This window comes from Bombina bombina, chromosome 1, assembly GCF_027579735.1.
Source record: "Bombina bombina isolate aBomBom1 chromosome 1, aBomBom1.pri, whole genome shotgun sequence".
NCBI lineage: Eukaryota > Metazoa > Chordata > Amphibia > Anura > Bombinatoridae > Bombina > Bombina bombina.
The window spans coordinates 984,209,626-984,235,781 of NC_069499.1; the positions used below are offsets into that span (position 1 = coordinate 984,209,626).

General features: G+C 39.8%; 1 protein-coding gene across 1 annotated transcript in view; it reads right to left on the reverse strand.

The window, feature by feature from the left end:
• Positions 1-26,156, reverse strand: part of NKAIN4 (sodium/potassium transporting ATPase interacting 4) — a 114,274-nt gene that overhangs the window by 13,239 nt on the left and 74,879 nt on the right. The window contains exons 5-6 of the mRNA XM_053693119.1: positions 12,260-12,320; positions 8,424-8,508 (exon numbers count right to left, since the gene is read on the reverse strand). Of these exons, the coding sequence (XP_053549094.1) occupies positions 8,424-8,508; positions 12,260-12,320 (146 nt within the window). The remainder of the gene's footprint in view (positions 1-8,423; positions 8,509-12,259; positions 12,321-26,156) is intronic.

Below are 26,156 nucleotides of genomic sequence, written 5' to 3' on the forward strand. Positions count from 1 at the left end.
TTCTTAATGGTAAGACGATTAAGACCCCTATAATCGATACATGGTCTTAACTCGCCACCCTTTTTCTTCACAAAGAAGATGCCAGCCCCTGCAGGAGAGCAGGGTTTGCGGATGATCCCCTGCGACAGAGCATCGCAACATACTCCTCCATAGCACAATTCTCTGCAACAGACAGAGGGTAAACCCGGCCCCGAGGAGGAATGGCTTCAGGTTGCAGGTCTATGGCACAATCGTAAGGTCGGTTAGGAGGAAAAGTACCGGCACGCACCTTGTCAAAAACGTCTAGGAACTCTCGGTACTCCTCTGGCAATTGAGATACCGAAGAAGTGCACAAGGCTTTGACTGGTTTCCGAAGACAAGTGGAGATACATTCTGGGGACCATGACAAAATTTCGGACCTGCGCCAATCGAGACAGGGATTGTGCTTTTGGAGCCAGGGATAACCCAGAACAACCGGAAAATTCAGAGAGTTTATCACCTGGAACTGGAGGGTTTCAAAAGCCATGGATAACGGAGCGGTTTTGTCAGTAATGTGTGCGGGCTGAAGGGGCCTGCCATCAATGGCCTCAATTGCAAGCTGAACAGACCGAGGCAATACAGGAATGGAGTGCTTTGATACAAAAGCACTGTCAATGAAATAGCCCGCAGCACCGGAGTCAACAAGAGCCTGGGTGACTATGGGGGAGTACACCCAGGAAAGGACAACTGTGACCAAAGGTTTCTCCTTTAGTGGTTCCGGGGACAAGGATAAAGCACCCAAGGTCTGTCCCCAACAGGACCTTAGGTGCGAGCGTTTCCCAGCTGTGTAGGACAAGACATTAAAAGGTGGCCGTGTAACCCACAATAGAGGCAGAGACCCTCCCTCCTCCTAAAGGCCCTCTCCGGCGCGAAGAGATGCGTGAATCCGAACTGCATCGGCTCAGCAGTACCTGGTGACTCGGGACCAGGAGGCATGGGAGGAGAGGGAGGCATGGGTGGAACGAACACGTAGGAGACAACATAACAAGAGGCTTCCGCAAGCGCTCCTTGAAAGAGGACCTCTCACTTAGTCTGATGCCAATTAGGATTAAAAAATACACCAAAGCCTTGAGATCCTCTGGTAAATCTCTGGCAGCAACTTTATCTTTAATCGCATCAGAGAGCCCATGAAAGAAGGCGTCAACAAGGGCTTCATTGTTCCAACCTACCTCTGCGGCAAGCGTACGGAACTCAATGGCATACTGAGCAACAGATCTCGTACCTTGCTGAATGGAAATGAGTCATTTAGCAGCAGAGGAGGAGCGAGCCGGAACATCAAATACCCTTCGAAAGGAGGCCACAAATTCAGGGTAATTTGTAATCACAGGTTTATTAGTCTCCCACAATGGATTAGCCCAGGCAAGAGCTGTGTCATAGAGTAACAAAATGAGAAATCCCACCTTAGCTCTGTCAGAGGGAAACGCCTGAGGTAACATCTCAAAATAAATGCCAACCTGGTTCAAAAACCCTCTGCACTGAATAGGATCGCCTCCATATCGCTGAGGTAGAGGTGCAGAACCGAACATGCTCCTGGTAGGACTAGGTGCAGCAGCGGAAACAGGAGCAGCCATAACTTGTGGGACACTCTGGTCTAAATGTGCAGTGCGAGTCAGCAGGGTTTGCAGGGCTAGTGCAAATTGATGCAAGCTGTGATCCTGTTCATCCATCCTAGAAATTATGGTAGGTAAAGGTGGATTATTAGCACCATCAGGATTCATGGCCCTTGCATAATGTCAGGGTGCCAGGAATCAGACTGAGACAAGAAGTGCAAAAATAATCACACCTTTATTAATAACAAAGAAATAATAAAAAGTCCACAAGTCAAATAACAAGCCAGAAGTCAAAGCCAGAGCTGGTAGCCAGACGAGCCGAGTCAGGAGCCAAAGCGAGTAGTCCGACGAGCCGAGTCAGGAACCAGGAGAGACGTCAGACAGCCAGGTAATACACTGGAACAGGAACTCACAAACAGGTCTGAGACAACGCAAGGGCAAAGCATACTGAACAGAGGCCCTTTAAATAATGACATCACAATACTGAGACTGCAACCTGTCTCACACGGATGATGTACACCAGTCTGGCCATAAGAGGGCGTGCAGGAAATGAGCAGCATCAGACACTCTACACCAGATTCAGTAAGAGGTAAGTAAAATGGCTGCCAGCAGCACATGGCAAACAAAGCAGGGAAAAAACCCTGACATAAAGAAAAAGAGTGTTTACAGACAAGTAGTTCCCACTACAGCTGGTATGGATAATATAGGCAATGAGTGCCGAGAATCTGCAAACTCCTAAATTGGGTGACAGAGGGTTGTTAAAGTTTTCATCACTATAATTATGAAATGTCTAGTATGTGCAAAATGCAGATCACAGATATTACAGTTCTCTGTAATCCTTCTAATCTAAAAGATGCTAAGCTTGTGAAGGATATTGGGTAAAGAAATACAGATATTCCAGTTCTTTGTGATCCTTCTAAAAGACACCAAGTTTGTGAAGGATATTGGGTATGAAGATGCAGATATTCTCTTCCAGAAACAATAATCCTAAACCAATGCTTTTGATAGAACTTGAGGACTGGTTTTAGTCTACTCTGCAAACTTTTGGCATGAAACAGGTTAAAAAGGAAGCTACTAGATATTTGGATATTGCTCAGAAGTATAGAAAATGGATAAGGAGCACAGAGTTAAAGGGATAGGAAAGTCAAAATAAAACTAGCATGATTTAGATAGAGCATGTAATGTTAAGGCACTTTTAAATTCACTTCTATTTTCAAATGTACTTTGTTCTCTTGGTGGCTGATTTATTATAGTCCGAGTGGACATGATCCGTTGTAGCGTATCATGTCCGCCGCACATCGATAAATGCCGACAGCGTCATTGCACAAGCATTTTTCGTGAAATGCTTGTGCAATGCTGCCCCCTGCACATTCGCAGCCGCTAGCAGGGGGTGTCAATCAACTCCATCATATCTGATCATCTGATTGCTGTCCGCCGCCTCAGAGGGCGGAGAGTCTTACGACCGCTGCTTCTTAACTTCCGCTTCAGGTGGACCTGGAGTGGGTCAGCAGCAGCATCTGCTGCTTCATAAATCGACCCCTTGGTATCCATTGTTAAAAAAATAAAATAATCATATCATACACTAGGGGGAACTAGCTGGTGATTGGTACCTGAACACATTTGCCTCTTGTGATCAGCTGACTAGATGTGTTTAGCTAGCGTCCAGTAGGGCATTGCTGCACCTTCAGCAAATAATATTAAGAGAATTAAACATGAATAGATGATAGAAGAAAATTAGAAAGTTGTTTAAAAATGTATGCTCTGAATCCTGAAAGAAAACATTACGAGTTTCATATCCCTTTAACTGTAGTTCTTCATTACTTTATTGACATATAGGGGCCTAGTTATCAACGTGTCTACTTTACCTGCCTTCGCCGGTTCAATACGCCCGCCTAAGCTCGCCTACCATCGCCGCCGCGGACCTGCAAAATTTCGCCTAAGTTATCAATAAAGCTGTCAAAAAGCCGCGCACCAAGTACTGGGGGATGAGCAGCAGACTGTGATAGTTATCACTCATCCGATCTCGCTGCTCTTCGGCTTTTTTACAGCTTTATTGCTAGCCTGTCACTAAGCACCCACACTAACTACACTGTTCTACCCCCTATACCGGCGCCCCCGGAGCCCCCCGCAACTCAATAAAGTTATTAACCCCTAAACCGCCGCAACTCTTATAAATGTATTAACCCCTAAACCGCCACTCCCAGACACCGCCGCCACCTACATTCTACCTAGTAACTCCTGCCCCCCCTATACCGCCGCCCTCTATAATAAATTTATTAACCCCTATCCTGCCGATCCCGGACCTCGCCGCAACTAAATAAATAGTTTAACCCCTAAACCATCGCTCACGGACCCCGCCGCAACCTATATTAAACTTATTAACCCCTATCCTGCCCCCCCCTACACCGCCGCCACTGTAATAAAATTATTAACCCCTAAACTTAAGTCTAACACTAACCCTAAAACCCCCCTAACTTAAATATTAATTAAATAAATCTAAATAATATTTCTATTATTTAATAAATTAATCCTATTTAAAACTAAATACTTACCTTTAAAATAAACCCTAATATAGCTACAATATAAATAATAATTATATTGTAGCTATCTTAGTATTTATTTTTATTTTACAGGCATCTTTCAATTTATTTTAACTAGGTACAATAGCTATTAAATAGTTATTAACTATTTAATAGCTACCTAGTTAAAATAAAGAGAAATTTACCTGTAAAATAAAAACTAACCGAAGTTACAATTACACCTAACACTACACTATACTTAAATAAATTATTCCTATTTAAAACTAAATACTTACCTTTAAAATAAACCCTAAGATAGCTGCAATGTAATTAATAATTACATTGTAGCTATTTTAGGATTTATATTTATTTTACAGGTAACTTGGTATTTATTTTAGCTAGTTAGAATAGTTACTAATAGTTATTAACTATTTAATAACTACCTAGCTAAAAGAAATAAAAAATTACCTGTAAAATAAATCCTAACCTAAGTTACAATTAAACCTAACACTACACTGTCATTACATTAATTAAATAAATTAGCTACAAACAACTACAATTAAATTAAATTAAATAAACTAACTAAAGTATTGTTATTTTATTAGGGGGCTTAGATTAGGTGTAAGTAGCTTAAAATTGTTGTAATATGTTTTAAATGTTTGTAACTTATTTTTTTTATTTTTTGTACTTTAGTTAGTTTATTTAATTGTATTTAATTGTAGTTATTTGTAGCTAATTTATTTAATTAATGCAATGATAGTGTAGTGTTAGGTTTAATTGTAACTTAGGTTAGGATTTATTTTACAGGTAATTTTGTATTTCTTTTAGCTAGGTAGTTATTAAATAGTTAATAACTATTTAATAACTATTCTAACTAGCTAAAATAAATACCAAGTTACCTGTAAAATAAATATAAATCCTAAAATAGCTACAATGTAATTATTAATTACATTGCAGCTATCTTAGGGTTTATTTTACAGGTAAGTATTTAGTTTTAAATAGGAATAATTTTTTTTTTAATATTAACTTTTTATTGAGGATAAACGAGGTGATATACATGTTACAAACATTGCAATTTCAAGTGTACCAATCATTAAGGTTTACAGCAAAATGTACAGAAAGATTACACAATTAGCAATTTATCATTGGTGAAGACAATAGATTCCATTATATCATGTGTCAATATTTAGCAAGGGATTGTCTCACTTAGCATACAATTTTCTGTGTTCTTAGTGACTGAGCTTCATTGGTGGTTATAATATACCTCCTCCTCATTTAACTTTATAAATAATAACAAACAGAATCTTTTAGTTTGAGTCTACTGTTGACAATAGTATGTCTTTTAGTGACACCTTTGTGGTCACCCCTCCGGCCCCGATGATGGTGGGAGAAAAAAAAAAAAAAAAGAACAGGAAAGTGCCTTGGTATGTCTTAGTCCCTCCCTCCCCTTCCATCGCCTATTTGTTGGTATAGAAATCCCCATTCACCCCTCAGGGAGGCTGTTAGCATGAGTTCAGTATGAGCAAAGGGGGTCAAGATCCGCCTCTGGTCGTCAATACTCAGTGTAACTATATAAACCCGCAATTTGTTCAAAAAGTGTTTTAGGCGCTTGTTAGTGTCCATCTTAGCGTCTATTTGTTCTATGAGAAGCTGCCTAAAGAGGCTGTGTCTAAACGTCACAAAGGAGGGCGCTGTTTTGTCAGTCCAGACCTTCAGTATAACTTTCCTTGCAACTAGTATTACTGTCGTTAGTAAGGGGTTCATTTTGGGGTTCTGCTCTCCCCAATTCAAAAAGCATACCTGTTCTATTCCAATTTCGACTCTTGTCAACAAGGTCTTGTTGATCCAGTAAGCAATGCGTCCCCAAAACTGTCCAATCCTCGGACACATAAAAAAATAGTGAAGGAAATCAGGGTCCGTTAGTCTACATTTGCTACATTCATTCACTACCATAGGATTCCATTTAGATGTCCTTCGGGGAGTCAGGTAATCCCTGTGTAGCATTCTGAACTGGGACTCTCTAAATGTCATGGATAGGGTCGCCCTTCTCACATTCTCTAAGCTTTGCAGAATTATTTCTGGTAGGCCTTCCCTACTCAAGTCCGTACTCCACCTATCCACTAGTGTTCCCAAATTTTTTTTAAATAGGAATAATTTATTTAAGTATAGTGTAGTGTTAGGTGTAATTGTAACTTCGGTTAGTTTTTATTTAGTAATTGTACCTATTTAAAATAAATTGAAAGATGCCTGTAAAATAAAAATAAATCCTAAGATAGCTACAATATAATTATTATTTATATTGTAGCTATATTAGGGTTTATTTTAAAGGTAAGTATTTAGTTTTAAATAGGATTAATTTATTTAATAAGAGAAATATTATTTAGATTTATTTAATTAATATTTAAGTTAGGGGGTGTTAGGGTTAGGGTTAGACTTAGGTTTAGGGGTTAGTAATTTTATTACAGTGGCGGCGGTGTAGTGGGGGGCTGGATAGGGGTTAATAACTTTATTATAGAGGGCGACGGTATAGGGGGGGGCAGGATAGGGGTTAATAGGTATCATGTAGGTGGCAGCGGGGTCTGGGAGCGGCAGTTTAGGGGTTAATACATATTTATTATAGCTTGCGGTGGGCTCCGGGAGTGGCGGTTTAGGGGTTAATCAGTTTATTAGAGTGGCGGTGGGCTCCGGGAACGGCGGTTTAGGGGTTAATCAGTTTATTAGAGTGGCGGTGGGCTCCGGGAGCGGCGGTTTAGGGGTTAATCAGTTTATTAGAGTGGCGGTGGGCTCCGGGAGCGGCGGTTTAGGGGGGAATACATTTATTTATTTGCGGCGGTGTAGGGGGGGACAGATTAGGGGTGTTTAGACTCTGGGTACATGTTAAGGTGTTAGGTGTAGACAGCTCCCATAGGAATCAATGGGATGTCGGGCAGCAGCGAACATGAACTTTCGCTATGGCCAGACTCCCATTGATTCCTATGGGATCCGCCGCCTCCAGGGCTGGAAAAGTGCCGAGCGTACCTGCTAGTTTTTTGATAACTAGCAAAAGTAGTCAGATGGTGCCGCACTTGGGTGCGGAACATCTGGAGTGACGTAAGAATCGATCTGTGTCGGACTGAGTCCGGCGGATCGAAGCTTACGTCACTAAATTCTACTTTTGCCGGTGTCTAGGGCTTGATAACTAAGGCGAATCAGCCTCGCCACAAATACGCTGCGGAATTCCAGCGTATTTGAGGTTGACGGCTTGATAACTAGGCCCCATAGTCTTTTCAGGGTATCTTAGAGTGAGATTCTAACAAAACCCCTCTGTAAGACACACCTTAGTAAAGTAGTCCAGCCGCTACAGATAATGGAGCACAGAAGTATTGAGCTAATAATATATTTTACATACCTAGCAAAGGAAAATCAGAAATCGTGTTGTCAATGAAGAACTTTTCTGTTTGGCACTAAATGTTTCCCTGCTTACAACTTACTCATATAAGTGAATGAATTAAATAAATACTTTTGTTCTATAAATCACAAATGCGAGCTGCTTTTTCATTTGAATAATGCTTATTCATCAGCGATTTTAAATCTACAGTATTTGTATTTGCAATACAACGTAAAAAATGAATTAATGAGGACACAGAGGGAGAATATGACAAAGGGACCTCATATATAATTTATAACATATCCATGAAGAAGAGCTGCAATGTTTACTTGCCAGGTATGAAAAGATCAATACTTAATTTCAAACCCAAGACTTGCTAATGAATTCCCCTGTTGAGCTTTACCACTCCATCATAAATGGCAGGAGATGAATTCACTACACAACTCTATCCATCACCAGTCACATGTTCTATTATCCTCTCTTGGATTTGTTCAATAAAAAACAGAACCAAAGCTTAGAATTAGACTTTTGTCTCATCACTGGTTAGTTATTATAAAATGCTGTATGTGCCAGAGTTTTATTTGCTATAAGTAACACATCTCAAGGATTTTGAAATCAAATAATATGTATTTTAGGTTTTGTACATGCATTGGATTGTAACACAATGAATTGTATTTTTTTTTACTTTTTTCATTAAATAATTCTGTAATATATAATGTTAAAAAAAATGACCTGCCTACTTAGAAGTCGTGCTACCAACATTTCATTTGTCACTTTAAATACAGAGCAAATATCAAACACACTCATCTATAATTAATCATCACTGACTCATTATCCCAAGAGAATGTATGAAGATGTTATAACACATGGTCTTTGCAGCATATTTCTGGCCGAGCAGGACTTACAGCTCTTCCAATAAGGTACAAGCAGAGCTTCTCTGTCATACTTCCATGTCCTGCAAATACTTACAAGTAACTCTGCTTGAACAGAAGATTGCTGGGTTTTTCATTGATATGGTAGAGGGGAAATGGATCAAATCCACCAATGAAATCAACTGAAAGAAACGAACAGCCAAAAGAAAAATAAAGCCAATGAAATGAGGACGTGTGGGAAGAACATGCAGGTACATGAAGTGATGATGCATGAAAGGGAGGGAAGGGTTTAGAGCAAAAAACAAAAAAACAAAAAACAAAAAAAACAACATAAATAAAAATATTGCAGGTGTATATTAACCATTGAAAACTAGTTATAGGTCACCAATCTGTGAAGTGCAATGCACAGTCTTCTGGGAAATGCTGGAAAGCAGATCACACTGCAAACACAGGAGGGGGCTGGCAGCACTGTCACAATCTAATGGAGTGATGTCATTTATGTGCTATACAGCAGGGGGATGGGGTGGAATGAGGCTCTGCTCATTAGCCAGTTTAGCTTGTACTGCAGTCTGTTCTTTAGGCTTGCCATGCTCTAGATATAGATTAGTCTGATTCTGAGAAAATTCTGAATCTCATACTGTCAAGCCAAAACCCCACAGAGCTGTAGGCATATATAGATTGCACAGCATGGTATTTTGCAGGCAGTAGTAGCGCCATGTGGGGTTTTGTGAATGTCATCTGAATAACCCAGATTTCTGCAGGCAAGAAGGAAAGCTGTGTGTACTAGGTTTGGATGGATCCTGGGTTGCATATAGCGGGGGAGGGGGTCATACTGTATTGTATCATAAGCAGGAATACAATCTAATATGCAATCCCATGTATAATATATAATGTGATTTGTGGGACAATCTACAGGGAAGGATGAGTGGATCCATAACTTCCTGCTGGGAAATATTTAACCCAGTTGTGCATACATACCAGACATTTCAGTGAAATCTATATCTTATGATACATATTACATTTCCTAAATAATCCTGTGGTATTAGTACCAAGTATGTCCCACTACCAGAAAGCATTCAATCATTCAATATGCCTTGATATTGTGGGTCATTAATAGGTATTGCTGTAATTTAAAAGGGAAATATAATTCAAAAGTATGGAGATACAGTGCCCTTATTACTAATGTAGGAACTAAGTTGAATAATATATAACTTTACACAGCCCTTTGCCATGAAGGAATACAAACATGTTTAAAATACATGCAATTAACAAAACATGTATGTTTGTCCATAACTGAACCCTGAATAATTGCTCCCACAATTAACTTCCACCACTCTATTGGTTGACAAATATGCAAGTTTAAAGCTTCCATTAAGTTGTGTTCACAGTGTAAAGACAGCCCATTACCTGTTGGGCATGATACATCTGTAACTTCTATGTATGATCCAGTCATAATAGGATGGTGACCCACTAAGTACCACTTATCTAGTTAATCATTATCACTCAGAATAAAAAAAAGATGACCTGACTGAGTGACCCATTATTGTAATATTGGTCCAAGCAGGTAAAGCTACCCATGTATTTGTACTAAAATAAAAAAGCAACAAAACACATGATTTGTATGCACCCATAGTAGTAAATAAATAAGTTTACTCAGTCGGCTGATATCTCTGACGCACTTCTGCACAAGCCCTCAGCTGAGGGTGGGACCAGTAGCTGCTGAAATTCTGAAAATGGAGAAGAGCAAGGCTCATCAAGCTGCTGAGATGATGCAGCAGATTGACAGAAATACATAACATCTAACGTCATGTATAAGCGACTGTTTACTGCCTTTAATAAAAAAAAAACAGCATGTTGACTGCCTTGAACATTACACAGAGCCCCGGATGTTCCCCCCTCTTGCTGTACTAATGCCATATAAATAACATAACACTGCTCATGGCTGGCACAGGTTGTGTGTATGGTACAATAACATGAATGGCCATGCTTCAGATGCTGCTACTTGTGCTTTGTTAACTCCGTCAGCACTTCTACACAAGCCTTTCTCTGCATCACCTAGTCCACCTGCAGCTTTAACAACCCTCCCACAGGGGACCATAACACTAAATGTTATAAATGTCTCCCTCTAAAAACCAAGCTACATAATACCATTCCACCATAGGGCAATCAAAAATAGTAGTTTCACAAGGTGTTCCAGCTGTCAAGAGACACAGGACAACCACATCTTGCAGAGCATTCCCTGTAACGCTGATCCCAAAGTTACCAACCTGGGTAGGTGTGGGGAATGCTATTGAGAAGTTTGAGTATGTGCTGTGCTCGCAGACATTGGGTACAGCTTTGATGTGGATTTTTAACGGGTTCTCAGGCAGAGAGCTGGAGAACTTTTAAGCCATGTTTAGGCATGTGGAAGACACACTGCCACCACTTTTTTGACAAATTGTTAGGCCGTATGGTTTTCTGCAACAAAACACACACCTGGAGATGAGCCACGGATGTACCACACATACGTGAGAAACTGCTGCCATATAGACTATTTTGAATAGCAGGTGGTAGTTTTCACATGTGTTTGGCCACCCACTTGATTCTGAACTGGGGTATATATTTCAGTGTTGAATCAGTCAGTGTGTGCTTTGCAAAATAAAAAGTTGTCTGTCTGAAAAGGGGAACAAGATAATCAATTGCAGATTCCTTCCTGGCAAAGGACTGTGGGTAAAGGCACTTACTATAACTACAAACCTACATAAAAAAAAAAAGTTTTAAACTGACACTAACATCTTGTCTCTTACAGCACAATCAGAATTGAAGTATATTTTTGCCATTTTAAAAGTTTCTCTTTCCTTTACGTTAACCACAATCTTTTAATAAACTGATAGAGGCTATTAATGACAAGTACGGTGGGTTTTTAAATTTCTAAAATGTATATGTTTTTTTAAGGCAGAAAAGGTCAATTTTAGGATATGTAAATGCGGAATCTAAGGCCATTGACCTAAATTAAATTATTGCTTTACAGGCTTAGTGACAGCAGCCAGTGACATTAGTCACATAATACATTTAGATAAAGCAGACATCCTCAAACTTGTCCCTCCAGAGGTTTCGGAACTACATTTCCCATGATGCTCAGCCAGCATATCAGTTTGAGGATGTCTATAAGATAAATGTAGTCAAATTTATGTTAAGCATTTTAGACACTGTGACTAGATCCCACTGGTTTGAATTAGTTAGTTAGAGTTACATTTTATACTTCATACCCAAGAAAATGACTTCTCTGCATCTTTGGTGGATGGTCTTAGAAACTTCAATTACCTAACTTATAATGTATTTTTCTACCTCCAAAACTTAAAAACCTCTTGTTTAATGTACTTCACGCATTGCATAAAGGATGTAATAAAAAACTTAAACGAACATAAAACCCTAAATGTTTCTTTTCTAATTCAGATAGAGAATACAATTTTAAAAAAAGTTTCCAATTTAATTCTATGATCAAATTTGTATTGTTCTCATGATATTTTTTGCTGAAGAGATCTAGATAGGTAGCATGCACATGTCTGCAGCACTACATAACCGGAAATAGAGCTGCCATCTAGTGCTTTTGCTAATGTATAACATTGTTGAAAAACTACTGCCATCTAGTGCTGCAGATATGTGCACACTCCTGAATTTACCTTCCTGCTTTTCCACAAAGGATAACAAGAAACAAAGAAAATGTAATAATAGAACTACATTGCAAAGCAGTTTAAAATTGTATCTTCTATCTGAATCATGAATGAAAATGTGGGTTTTATGTCTCTTTAAATTCAACTGTATTTACTTCTAAGCAACTGCATTAGTGAAGAATATCTCACAGCTTCCCTAGTTGCCATAACCTTTGAAAAGGGACATCTGTTTTCAAGCTGCACCCATAAATCTGTACCCTTCCAGACTACAAACACTTACAACTGTCCTCCTCTTCAGTGAAGATGCTGGTAACATAACAGGCATACACAAACCCCAGGAGCTGAAAGAGAGAAGACAGACACAAGTGAGCTCACAATCATGTAGTCATTTTTCATTCCTCTCTTGGAATGTCTACAGATTCCACAGATTCCCTAATACAAGTGGAGAGTTGTACCAGCCCTCACCAAGACTGTATATCATGGGATCCAACCTGCTGTTTTCTGGAATACCTGACATTGTAAGCAATCTTTTTACATAGCATTAAAGGTACAGACCCACTGGGAGAGTTGTAAGGCGTTCTTACTCCAATGCTACTACTTAGATGAGCTAGCTTGTCTTTGTTGTTATTATTATTATATTAATTATTATTGTCATCATTCATGAGTGAAGTGCCTGCAAATTCTATAGTGTTGAGTAGAGGAAGCAATAAAAATAATTCAGGTTGAAAAAAAGAAATAAACAAGAATTAAATAAATACAAGGAGCAGGACACTGCTCCAAAGCACATACAATCTAAAGCTTGTTATTGTTAAATACAAATATAGCTACATAATTGATATAGTTTGCATGTCTTGTAACACAATAAAGCTTTCCCATAAAATGGAATTCCCACATTTAACATAGATAGATAAATATTTTATATACGTAATGTGTGCTACATAATCTACAGTTTTATGTTATATGCAAACTAACCCTTCTCTTGATTAAATGACAATTTGTAAATAGTTCAATAACAAAAGGTGTGTTTTATGATAAAAATGCAATACTCTTTATTAATTATAATGCAAAATCACACCCTTGAGAATTAGAAACATACCTCCACCAAGTGAAGAAAAATAGAAAAGAAAATAAGTTAATTGAGGGCTCAAACCAGCAATAATATCATTTATTAACAAGTCTAAGCGATTTTAAGTGGCAAGAGGGTTACTCGTGGGTAGTGGTAGATGTATCATCGTTGTATACCTCTATTCCACACACTTTAGGCATACAGGCAGTTTGCTATTCGCTAAATAGATTTTCGAACTATGATTCTGACACTGAGATATATTTGCTTGATACTTGAGTTCTTGTTGACACACAATTTCCTAATGTTTAACAATAATTATTATCTACAATGCTGTGGAATGGCGATGGGGGCGAAGTATGCCCCATCATTCACCAATTTGTTAGTTGGATACTGGGAACTAAGATACATATATAATAACTCTTGTAGTGCCTACACAGATAGAATCCTGTTTTACAAGAGATTCATCAATGATCTCATTTTAATCATGGATGAACTTTTTGATGTAAATAGTTTTGATCAGTTTCTTTCTTTTCTTAAAGTGAATGTAAATTTAAATGATAAAGTGCCCGTTTTTTTTTAAATCCGATTAAAAACAGGGGCACTTTAATTCATCAAAATTTACATTTCACTTGTGTTGTGAAAATACTTACCTTTTAATCTTGATTGCCGCTCCAGTGATTCCCCCGGTCATCGCAAGCCTCTTCATACGTCAGAAATGACGGATCGGTCATCCTCCAATCATGGATTCCCCCCGGGGGAATCAATGTCTGATTCAACGCCGTGATTGGAGGAAGCTGGATTCCTCATTTTAGACCCGGGAAGAGGCTTTGCGACAGGCGGGGGAAGCGATGCAGCGGCTGTCAAGATTAAAAGGTAAGTATTTTCACAACACAAGTGAAATGTAAATTTTGATTAATTAAAGTGTCCCTGTTTTTAATCGGATTTTTAAAAATCGGGCACTTTATCATATAAATTTACATTCACTTTAATAACAATGATATGTGTATTAAATTTGTGGGAAATAATAATTCTGAGGAAATTGACTTCTTGGATGTGACATTGCAGGGTGATGTGGTGGAGAATAAAGTAGTATCCAAAATGCTCAGAAAGCCAAGTGCAGGTAATACTATCCTTCATGCTAGTTCATGTCACCCACCTCACCTTGTACGTGTCATACCAAGGGGTCAGTTTAAAAGACTAAGGCGGAATACCAATGATACAGGTATTTATTTATATCAGAAGAGCTTGCAAATAGGCTTACTTCTAGGGGATATGACTGCGTGAAATTAGAAGAAATAAGAATGGAAATTAGCTCATTATATAGCTCTGATTGCAGAAAAACAAAAAGGAGAGAGAATGAACTAGAGAGGGATAGTGTAGTATGCACTACAGAGTATACAAGTCAGTCCCCTTAAATAGTTAAAATTCTGAAAATAAATCTTCCATTACTTGGATGTGATAATGTGTTAAAGGATGTGATGGGTCAATGTAGATTTGTATCATTACATTAGCATCGAAATTAGCACCCAGTATGGTCTCAGATTTAAAACAGAAAGGAGGCCATTCATGGTTAAGGAGTAATGGCAGTTTCAGATGTGGAACCAGGACATGTTTAACCTGTAACATGATAGAGGTGTCTAAGCAGTTTAGATCAACAGTGGATAATCTGATTTATGATATAAACTTTATGCCAATTGCAAAACAACTTTTTTACACAATGTAAAAAATTATGACAAAGACTCCACATAAGACTCCATATAAGATCCTTGATAAGAAGCAATTATACTGGATATACAAACTTAAAACCAGGACCCCATTGGGGTTAAATCTTGAATGGGATATCAGCTATTATGTGTAATGAATTTAATTTGATGTGATGAGGTATTTTGTAATATGCTATGTATATTTATTCCAATTTTGAAACATTTATATGTTATTATGGAATTAATATGTTCATAGAAGTAATGTACTGTTACAATGTATCACCACTTTAATTTGCTTTCATGAGCTAGCAAGAATCATATGTATATTTAATCATCAAATCATCATTTTGTTGTTTTTAATGTTCATTGTAGACACTTAGATGATTAAGGGGTTAAATCAGGTGGTAAGCTGTATACTCCTTTTTAAGGAGGCTACAGGATCACACCTGTTAGGGGTGCGAAACATGTTAGACTGTGACTCTGTCCATTGTGTGTACTGTACGTTGTGCTTATAATAAATATTATTTTGTTTTTTCGTACCACTGTTGTGAAGCTGGTCCTGTTTTTTACTGTCAGTTTTGCAGCTTGGTTCGCTGCTTTTAGGGTGTGTTGCACCCTGCCTGTGTACTCAAAGTTTTTTCCTGGTTGGCGTCTGACGTCATCAACTGGAGCTGAAGACTGCCAGTTGCAGTAGTGAGTTTGGAGGGGCTGCTGTGGATACTTGCAGCAATATTAACCTCTTTATTGCTGAGCAACATCAAGAAGTGAGTATCCTCTGCTTTTCTTCCACAGACTTAAAGGGGCAGGAAGCCCCCAAATTTTCTTTCATGATTTGGATAGAACATACAATTTTAAACAACTTTCCATTTTACTTCCAATATCAAATTTGCTTCATCATGGCACTGCACAAAGTTGTCATACACGATGGGGAAGGGTTAAATGGTGCAAGCACTTCCTCAATGCTTATGGTGTCTGGAGAGGGCCTTTTATGGAGCCCATATCTTGACCACACAGCACCTGAAGTGACTTAGTATAACTCATGTGAAAGGAAAAACATTGCACTTTCAAATGAGTGGTCACATGTCACTCTAAGAAACAGGTAATAAATAGATAAATGACAACCACCTGTAGTCCTAACCACCAAAGAGATATTGGTAAGGAGAAAGGGGAGTCTAACAGAGTTCTCCATATTTGTACCATCTAAAGGGACATGTCAGTTGAAAGAAGAAGATCAGCTTCTTTTTTTAATTATGAATCTGATTTTCTTCTATGATTTGGGGATATGGGTAATGATGACCATCTCTTCCACTGGACCAGGGAAGGGCTATTACATAGTTCATGTTTCACATCTGCTTGTATAAATTAAACTAAAAACATGGGTGTGGGGGCAGATAGATGAGAAAGTATAAGCAAAACTGTTTTTAAAAAAACATCCTAAGTTTATTAGGGATAGAAAGGTAAAAATGAAATGTGCATGGGTGCATTTCACTTTGAAATAGAAGCATTTTTAAAATAAACTTCCAGTAGTAAAAATGCTTCTAGTAAATGTTATTACTGTTTTACTACAGCATATGCACAAAAAGGCTAAAAAGATGCTGCACCCAGGTAGTAAATCACCATAGAACAGGTTAACAATGGTATTGAGCTGGTTGTTTGTTCCTGTGAGTGCGCTTCTCTCTGTGTGTATTTAGTCTCCCTAAGGAAAAAAGGGGCAACCAGACGTGGACTCCTTGCTCAGTGTGCTTAGAGGAATACTGCTATACTTCACTGACGAAGCCCAATGAAGGCAGAAACGATCGTCTGGGGTCACTGTGTTCCTTGTTCAGAGAGGAATTGCCTGGTATATTGATAGCTTACCTATTGTCTTGGATTCTATGGATAAACATCTGAGAGATGGTTTAATTACATTTGAACCTGATACATTACTACAACAACTCAATGAGAAATATATACAAACAGACTTTAAGCCCAAATCCAACTTTAATCCCCCCCGTGTGAGAAATTCGCACATTAGCATTTTCCAATCAATGGTACTAAAAGATCTGGAAAAACTGTCTAAAAAAACCAAATACAGACACAATCTAAGTCCTGGTGAACGTCAAGCTCTTGAATCACTTTCTCTGAATACAAATATCATAATACGCCAGGCGGACAAAGGAGGGGGCATTGTCCTCCAAAATAGATCGAAGCTGATAAGATCTTGAAAGACGAGAGTTATTACAAACTTTTAGCGAAAGAACCTACCCCTGTATATCAAAAACAACTTTACTCACTCCTTAAAGAAGGATTTGATGAGGGCATCATATCTAAGAAGGAGAAAGAATATCTTTATCCTAAAAATCCTTGCGTAGCATTTTACTACCACTTGCCTAAGATTCACAAAAATACATCTCACCCCCCTGGCCGCCCAATTGTGGCAGGTATTGACAGTCTAACTGACCATCTCTCTGCTTATATAGATTCCTTCTTACAAAAACATGTTATCAATCTACCCTCATTTATCAGGGACTCTACAGATCTTTTAAATAAACTAAATAATTTAGGTATCAAAAAAACTGATAATGAGCTATGGTGGATTACCAGCGATGTGAGCTCGCTCTACTCCAACATCCCACATGCTAAGGGGCTGTCGGTCATTCAATCATACTTGGCCACTGATATATACATGCCACTAAGACAACAAAAATTTATTAGCGAAATAATTTACTTCATACTACATCATAATTACTTTCTTTATCAGGGACAACACTATCTTCAGGTCAAAGGTACGGCCATGGGCACCAGATTCGCACCCAGCTTTGCCAACTTGTATATGGGCAAATTTGAAGAGACCCACATTTATGGGTCTCCTATGGGTGCGAGTCCTTCTTGTTTTGTTTAGGGGAAGTTACGAAGAAGCTAAAATCTTTATTTCATCACTCAATGCTAATGAGTTTGATCTGGAATTTACTTCAAACATCCAATCTAACAGGATTGAATTTTTGGACTTATCATTATCTTTTTCTATCGACGGTACAATTATGTCTGAAACTTTTTTTAAAAAAGTTGATTGTAACAGTTTTCTAAATTTCACCAGTAACCACTATATGAGTTGGAAGAAAAACGTGCCCTACGGGCAGTTTAGACGAATAAGACGCAACTGTAGCACCGTTGAAAGCTACAAGAAACAATCCCTAATCCTGAAGGATAGATTCTTGGAGAAAGGTAATCTTTTGGATTTGATCCAAAAAGGATACCTTAGAGCATTACAAGATGAGAGGAACATATATTTAACATCAAACAAGAACCAAACAAGGATGATGAAAGAAAGAACAATTGAGAAGTACAACAAGACACCGTTATTTATCACTGGTTTCAACAGCAATTATCGCGAGATTCAGCAAATCATAACAAAACATTGGCCCATTATCTGTGATGATCCTCATCTTAAAAAACTCATTCCCTCTAAACCTAGGATAGTCTATAGAAGGGCACCTACCCTTAAAAACAAACTAGCCCCTAGCAAGATTGTAAGAGACAAGGCTGTATGTTATAACCATCTGCTAGGCCAAAAAAAGATTTTTTGGGGCAACTTTATTCCTCAAAATGGAATATTTAAATGCATGAAGCGTAAATGCAATATGTGTAAAGTCGTCAAAAGTGGTACCAATTTATTCTCCTCTCATCAAACAGGGGAACAATTCAAAATCAATAAGAGGTTATCTTGTGAATCGACTTATGTCATTTATCTGGTGAGCTGCCTGTGTGGGGCTCAATATGTAGGGTGCAAGAGCCACGCCATCAAGAAACGTTGGAGTGAACACACTTACAACATTAAGAGAAAATACCTGAAACACAGCCTCTCGAGACATTGTGCTTTTTCACACAAAGGAAGTGCAAAAACACTATCAATAATACCTATTGAGCAAATCTCTCGAAATAGTCACAATCCTTTTCTCAGTTTGCGTCGTAGAGAGACCTATTGGATACACACAATACACAATACACACGTTAGCACCAGATGGTCTTAATGAATGTGTGGACTTAGCTGCATTTAATATCTGATCATTTGAACCCAATAATTCATTCAGGCTCAGGATACTTTTTAAATTATCCAAATAGGACTGATTTCCTCTCTTTTTATTAGCCTACCAATCTGGCCATTAGATTTATATATATCACCTTATAGCAAATAGAGTTTATACCATGTGACTTGGATTTGATATTTTTATAGTTACACTATCATCATATATATACATTCACATATCTACAGGGAGTGCAGAATTATTAGGCAAATGAGTATTTTGACCACATCATCCTCTTTATGCATGTTGTCTTACTCCAAGCTGTATAGGCTCGAAAGCCTACTACCAATTAAGCATATTAGGTGATGTGCATCTCTGTAATGAGAAGGGGTGTGGTCTAATGACATCAACACCCTATATCAGGTGTGCATAATTATTAGGCAACTTCCTTTCCTTTGGCAAAATGGGTCAAAAGAAGGACTTGACAGGCTCAGAAAAGTCAAAAATAGTGAGATATCGGGCGGAGCCTGGCCATAGCTGAACATGGCTGCTTTCTAATTAAGCTCTGATGTCCCTGCCGAGCTTACACTAAAATAAGTGCATATACTTTATAAACTTAAACAGAATTCTGCATTTTCTAACATCCTAACACTAATCCTCTACTTTGAGACACCTTCAATAACTCTGTGGCTACTTGCAACACCGTTTAGCCGCACCTGATCGCGGCGCCGCCATTACTGGGCCTGAACGCATATGGAGGTAGCGGCTACACACAGACACCCCTGAGCAGCTCTGACCCTTACCGGTGAAGCAGGGGATCAAGAACGGAGCGACATAGCACCTGGGTCGTACGGTACCTTTGCAATCCCGGAGCCGTCTTAAGCGGCGGTGAACCAGGTGAGCCTGCATACAAGCCGCGAATAAGAGATTGCACCCTCCGGACACCAGCCTCCTTAACGGTGATCCTGAGCAGCAAATGTGATAGAGGCCTGGTTTGAGAGCAGAATAGGCCCGAGCAAGATCGCCTAGCCAGACATCTGTGAAAGGCCACGTGGTGGAAGGGACCGCTGTTTCCTATCAATAAGGTATTGAACTTTATTATCTGTGTGGGCCCTGTGAGGGAGGCTTATTACAAGGGAACAGTAGAGGTGTCGCAGCTTTAACTGTGTTGGCCGCAAAATTGATAAGCGCACCACGCGCATAGGAAACCTGATACACTGATACTACACAGGGATATCCTTGTCTGTGTGGGCCCTGTGAGGGAGGCTTATTACAAGGGAACAGTGGAGGTGTCGCAGCTTTAACTGTGTTGGCCGCAAAATTGATAAGCGCACCACGCGCATAGGAAACCTGATACACTGATACTACACAGGGATATCCTTGTCTGTAAGCACCAATTGCTGGGCCTGTCATACCACTCTCGACACATAAAGATCAGTATAAGGGTGCCTATGTAATGTCTAATAGAAGACAAGCCAGACTGCCAAAGAATTCCCAAGCTACAGTAATGGACAACTTCTTAATAGCAAACGATCCTGCAACCCCCCTAGGGAGGCCTGAGACACATCAAAAAGGGGTCACAGCGCAGATTCATAACTCTGAAACAATGTCTACCCACCAAAACTGTGTGACTAAAGAGGATATAAAGCTTCTTTCTTCCAAAGCAGATATAAAAGAGGCCATGAGGGAATTCAAATCTATGTTTCATGAACTTAAACAAGACATTACAGCTGTTGACCGCAGAGTTACTCAGGTAGAAGAAAAACATGAGGCACTCAGTTCTGACCTCCAGCATCAAGCCAGCTTTCTACAAGCACAAGAGAGCACTGTACATACGTTATTAGATAGAATCGAAGACCTTGAGAATCGCAGTAGGAGGAACAACCTCAGACTGCGAGGAGTCCCAGAGTCAATTGCACCCCCTGATATTCAGGAATATATTCAAGACTTTGTCAAATATCTTAGAAATGAAATAGCAGGCCCTGAGATCCAGATTGAAAGAGCACATAGGGCGTTGCGCCCTAAACCCCCTGGACGGGCTCCACCTAGAGACATCATCTTAAAATTGCTATCCTTTAAAGAAAAAGAAGACGTGCTCAGACTGGCTAGAAACAAGCAACATATAGAATTCAGAGGCGTGGAGCTGCAAGTTTACTCAGATCTAAGCCCAACTACTCTCCAAAAGAGGAGAGATCTCAGATTTGTTACCTCTGTCTTGAAAGCTAACAGAATCCCATATAGATGGGGATTTCCTACCAGCCTCATGGTCACAAGAAACAACGTCACACACGTCCTCAAGAACCCAGCTGACCTTCCCTCCTTCAATCAGGCACTGGATCTTAACATAAGACTTCCTGTGAAGGCTCCCACGGCCCCAGAGGGCCCAGCTGATGGAGAACCCAGCGGTTTGTAACAATCCACTGAAGGATTATAAAGAACATTCTTTTTCCTTGTCATTTTGATGTGGAGACCTACCTATCCTAACATCAGTCCTGAACTTGGGCTGCAAGCTCCTGGACATTGAGAATCATCTCAGATAAGTTATGACTTTATGGTGTTTTAATTTACCTCAAGACTTGATTGATTATAACCCCTGTGGTCAACCTTTAGAACTATACTGGTAACAATGATAGATGCATGCATGTTTCCCATATACTTAGGATGTTCTGTTATGACTGTTCATGTATGAATAATTGTATTTTATAGCTCACGGTTCAGATCCAAAAATTAGAGTGGAACATATTAATATAACTAGCTCTACCAAGTCCATAAGTCTAAACAGTTATGAGCAGATGTGCTTAGATCTATCTCAGGATTAGCCTGACCATAACCAGGGTGATTAGTCCAAAACATTATACTGATAACGGTACTAGATAAATGTAAGTGGTTCTTGCACTAACAATGTTCTGTTGTATTCATACATGTTTGAATTATTGCCTGATATTGCCTCTCGACTCTAAGCTATAGTCTGGAGTTATATTCACACAACCTCCGTTTATTAGTAAGATTTGACTGAAACACAGCTCACCTGACTCAGACAGATCAAAACATATAGCCTAATGGGCACACACCAGCTAGCACGAGACTAATAGAAATTACACTGTCAATGAAAGCACAGCGGGTTACAAATCACCGGTTCCACATTGAGATCCTTCAGGAGCAATCTCCAGAGGCCCTCAATTTGGGTCACTTTTTAGAAGTAGGGAGTAACAATCATGCTTATCTAAATAATCATTAGGAGCTGCGAGTAAAAGGGAAAAATGTTCCTCAGACCCCTAAAATTCATAGACTTAGGTAGAGAGAGAGGATATCCTAGTATAATATTGCTATCAAGCCCCTACGATTAATCAGAAGTGAGCAGAGGCGCTACAGAAAGTAGGCCTCCCTTTATTCAGATGTCTTTCGATCAATCCTAATAGACGACTTTTGCCTACTCGAAGCAGAAAACACCCAACAAGCGCATAGTTAGACAAGGACAACATGGTTGGTCACAGGTTTTGAGAACACCAAAAAAAAAAAAAAAAAAAAAAAAAAAAAAAAAAAAAACAATCACCTAAATCACCAAGTTACAGAAGGGACAAGTACCGCTTCCACACATAGAAAACTGACCTCATAATAAGTCCCCCCATGACATCTGACAGGAGACTCAACACAAGAGATCACACATAGAGATACGGAGGGTAGGTCATGAAAATGCAATCATTAAATGCACTTATTACTGTTGTTTATCTTTTCAAATGAATATATATGTAGTGTAAGTAGGCGGGGAACACTACCCCTGCTTTTACTGTTTATTGTTGTTATCTGTTCTTTCTTAACAGATCGATTTCTGTACAATATCAGAGAAGGTTTATATCTAGATCACAGAGTCTGTCACTCAGAGCACTGTCACAAAGAGGTTCTTTCTCTTTTTTTCCCTTTTATCTCTTTTTCTAGTGACGTAACTCATTATCTGTAGACTCCTGTCAGCACGTCCTCATCCTTCTAACCTTCATCTATTTTCTATTACTCTCCCTCTACTCCCTTGTTCCCTTTACCTTCCCCATTACCCCACCCCTATCCCCCCCCTACTTCCCTTTTTTTTTTTTTTTTTTTTTTTCTCTCCACTCTTCCCTCCTGGAAAAAATTAGAAAAATGGGGGACCAGCGATTAGGAATAGTATCTCGCCCCATAGAATTGATCTCTATAAATGCAAAAGGCCTGAACAGCCCAGCTAAACGCTCTATGGTGATGAGAGACCTACATAGACAGGGTGGTAACATCATCTATCTACAAGAAACGCATTTTGCAGTAGGGCATGAACCCCGTTGGTTTAACCGACAATACCCGCTTGCCTTTTTTGCCTCAGGCCCCCAGAAAAAAAATGGGGTGGGTGTCCTTTTCAGTGCAGATATACCTTTCAAACTTGCACAAATATACAGAGATCCGGAAGGTAGATACTTGATTCTCACAGGTTCACTATATAACCGGCCTCTAACATTAGTTAATGTTTACTGCCCGAATCAATCTCAGCAGGTCTTCTTTCAGAAAGTAATCCACAAAATACTTGAGGTCCAATCTGGTATTCTATTCTTGGGTGGAGATTTAAACATCTCCTTGGACCCAACCCTTGACACCTCCGATGGACTTTCCAGCGTCCCCCACAAATCGCTTAAACGGTTACTGTCCACTCTTAAGGACACAGCACTACATGACATTTGTCGGATACACCACCCCTCTGCTAAGAACTATTCATTTTATTCCCATCCTCATAGAAAATACTCCAGAATAGATTACTGGTTTACGGATACTATAGGACTCACACTCGCCACCAGTAGTAACATACTTCCCATCACATGGTCAGATCATGCCCCGGTCACCTGTACCGTGCTATGGTCTAATGTCCCGGCCACACCATACATCTGGAAGATGGATGACCTTCTCCTAGAGGATCCAGTATTCAAACTGGAAGTCGAAGAGGCTCTAAAGGAATATTTCCAAATACATAGAGACTCGGACTCCCAGACCACAGTGGTTTGGGAGGCCCATAAATGCACAATCAGAGGCCTCTTTCTCAAACAAAAGGCTAGACTAGTCAGGGGAAGGAGAGAGAAATATCGCAGATTGCTTGATGCAGTAGAAATAGCTGAACAAGCACATAAAAGAACGCCAACTGATATCGCACTAACCAAGACCTTAGCTCAGGAGAGGTTGGAACTAATGAAGTTCCTTCAAACAGATTATCAAAAAGCGGCCTTAATCCTAAGGCAACAGTTCTACGAACAGGGTGATAAAGCTGGACGATTACTGGCCAGAGCGATAGCGAGGAAAAAAACCAAACACTATGTTTATAGTATGATTCACCCAGATGGGGAATCGAAAGAAGATGGCAAGTCAATCGCTGAGATCTTTGGATCTTATTACGATGGCCTATATAACATACAGAGAGTACCTAAGGCAGGAGACGAGCCCCTCCTCCGTTCACGAGAATCGCAACAGATTCTGGAATATCTAGAAGGAGTGGAGATCCCTCAGCTCTCTGATCTGGATTCTGAAGCGTTGGAGACTCCGTTCACGCTGTCAGAAGTTAAACAAGCCATAAAAGACCTAGCAACCGGAAAGAGCCCAGGCCCGGATGGATTTGGAACTAAGTACTATAAAACATTCGGTGATATATTAGCACCAGAACTGCTGACTCTATTTAATCAACTGTCCGACTCCCCGGTTCTACCCCATTCTATGCTCGAAGCGCATATCACAGTCATTCCTAAACCCAACAAACCTGACAATAGACCAGAGAACTTCCGCCCTATCTCATTACTAAATTCAGATATCAAGATACTGGCGAAAGTTATAGCCAATCGTCTCAACAAATTCTTACCGCAGCTGATCTCCACTGAACAAGTGGGCTTTATTCCAAAACGTGAGGCAAGGGACAACACCCTTAAGGTCCTCCAGATTATAACACACGCCCATATCACCACAACCCCGCTGGCCCTGGTCTCTACAGACGCAGAAAAAGCGTTTGACCGGGTCAGCTGGGTGTTTATGCGACACACTTTGGAGAAATTTGGCCTAGGCTCCAAGTTTATAAACAGAATCATGTCCTTATATTCGTTCCCGAACGCTAGAGTCAGGGTGAACGGAGTGCTTTCTAGCGCCTTTACAATTCGCAACGGGACTAGACAGGGGTGCCCCCTGTCCCCTCTCCTATTCGCCCTGACAATCGAGGTCTTGGCGAGTAGGATCAGGGATAACCCAAACATACATGGTATTATGGTAGGAGGCGATGAACATAAGCTCGCCATGTACGCAGACGATGTCTTACTTATGATATCGGATGTAAAGGGATCTTTGACGACAGCTCTAGAAGAGTTCACACTCTTTGGCACAGTATCAAACTTCCTTTTGAACCCTACCAAATCTGAGATTATGAACGTCACAATTCCACACAACGACTTTCAGGCGTTGGAGGGCTCATGCCCGATAAAAATAGCGAAGGGCAAACTGAAATATCTTGGTATTCACCTAACGCCAAACATAAAAGAGATAGTGGATATGAACTATAAAAACATCAGAGACGAAATCCTTAAGGACTTATCGTCCTGGAGAAATAAAACCATCTCTTGGTTGGGGCGCATCGGGGTAGTCAAGATGAATGTGCTACCACGGGTGCTATATGTCATGCAAACCATCCCTTTATCGATGGCCTCCCACATTATTCATCAGATACAGTCTGCCCTAGAGTCCTCTATTTGGAGAGATCTGAAACCGAGAATCAACAGGAAAACCACTTTCCTACCTCGGAATAGAGGCGGACTAGGTATACCAGACTTAAAATTATACCACACAGCTATTTCTCTCCAGCGATTAGTAGAGTGGTGTCACAACTCGGCCCAAAAGGCATGGGTACAGATCGACGGTGTAATTCTGAAGAGGAGCAATGTGGGAGCTCTCGCATGGTCCTCTGCCAATGACAGACCCCCAGTGATCAGCCTATACCCAATGATCGAGGAGGTGTTTTCGATCTGGGATAAACTACTTAAAAAAGCCGCCTATGTCTCGACACTACCCTCACCGATTACATCTCTCAGGGAAAATCCTGAGATGGATTTTCTGTTCAGACTCAATCCCCCGAATAAGACTTATAGTTTAAGTGAAGCAGCAATATACAACATAATCAGTCGGGATAAATTAAAGCCACAAGAAGAACTGGTTGAGTGGAACAGAGAGGTATTTACCTCATGGTTTACAGTGACACAGACTTTGCACTACTTTACCACTCATAAAGCTAAGTCAGATCTGACGAGACGCAGAACTTACTTTGAAACTCTGTGCACAATGACCACACCCCCGTCTCATCTGATCTCTCAGATTTATAGATTACTACAACAAGGCGGTGAAGACTACCTTCCTGGTTTTACG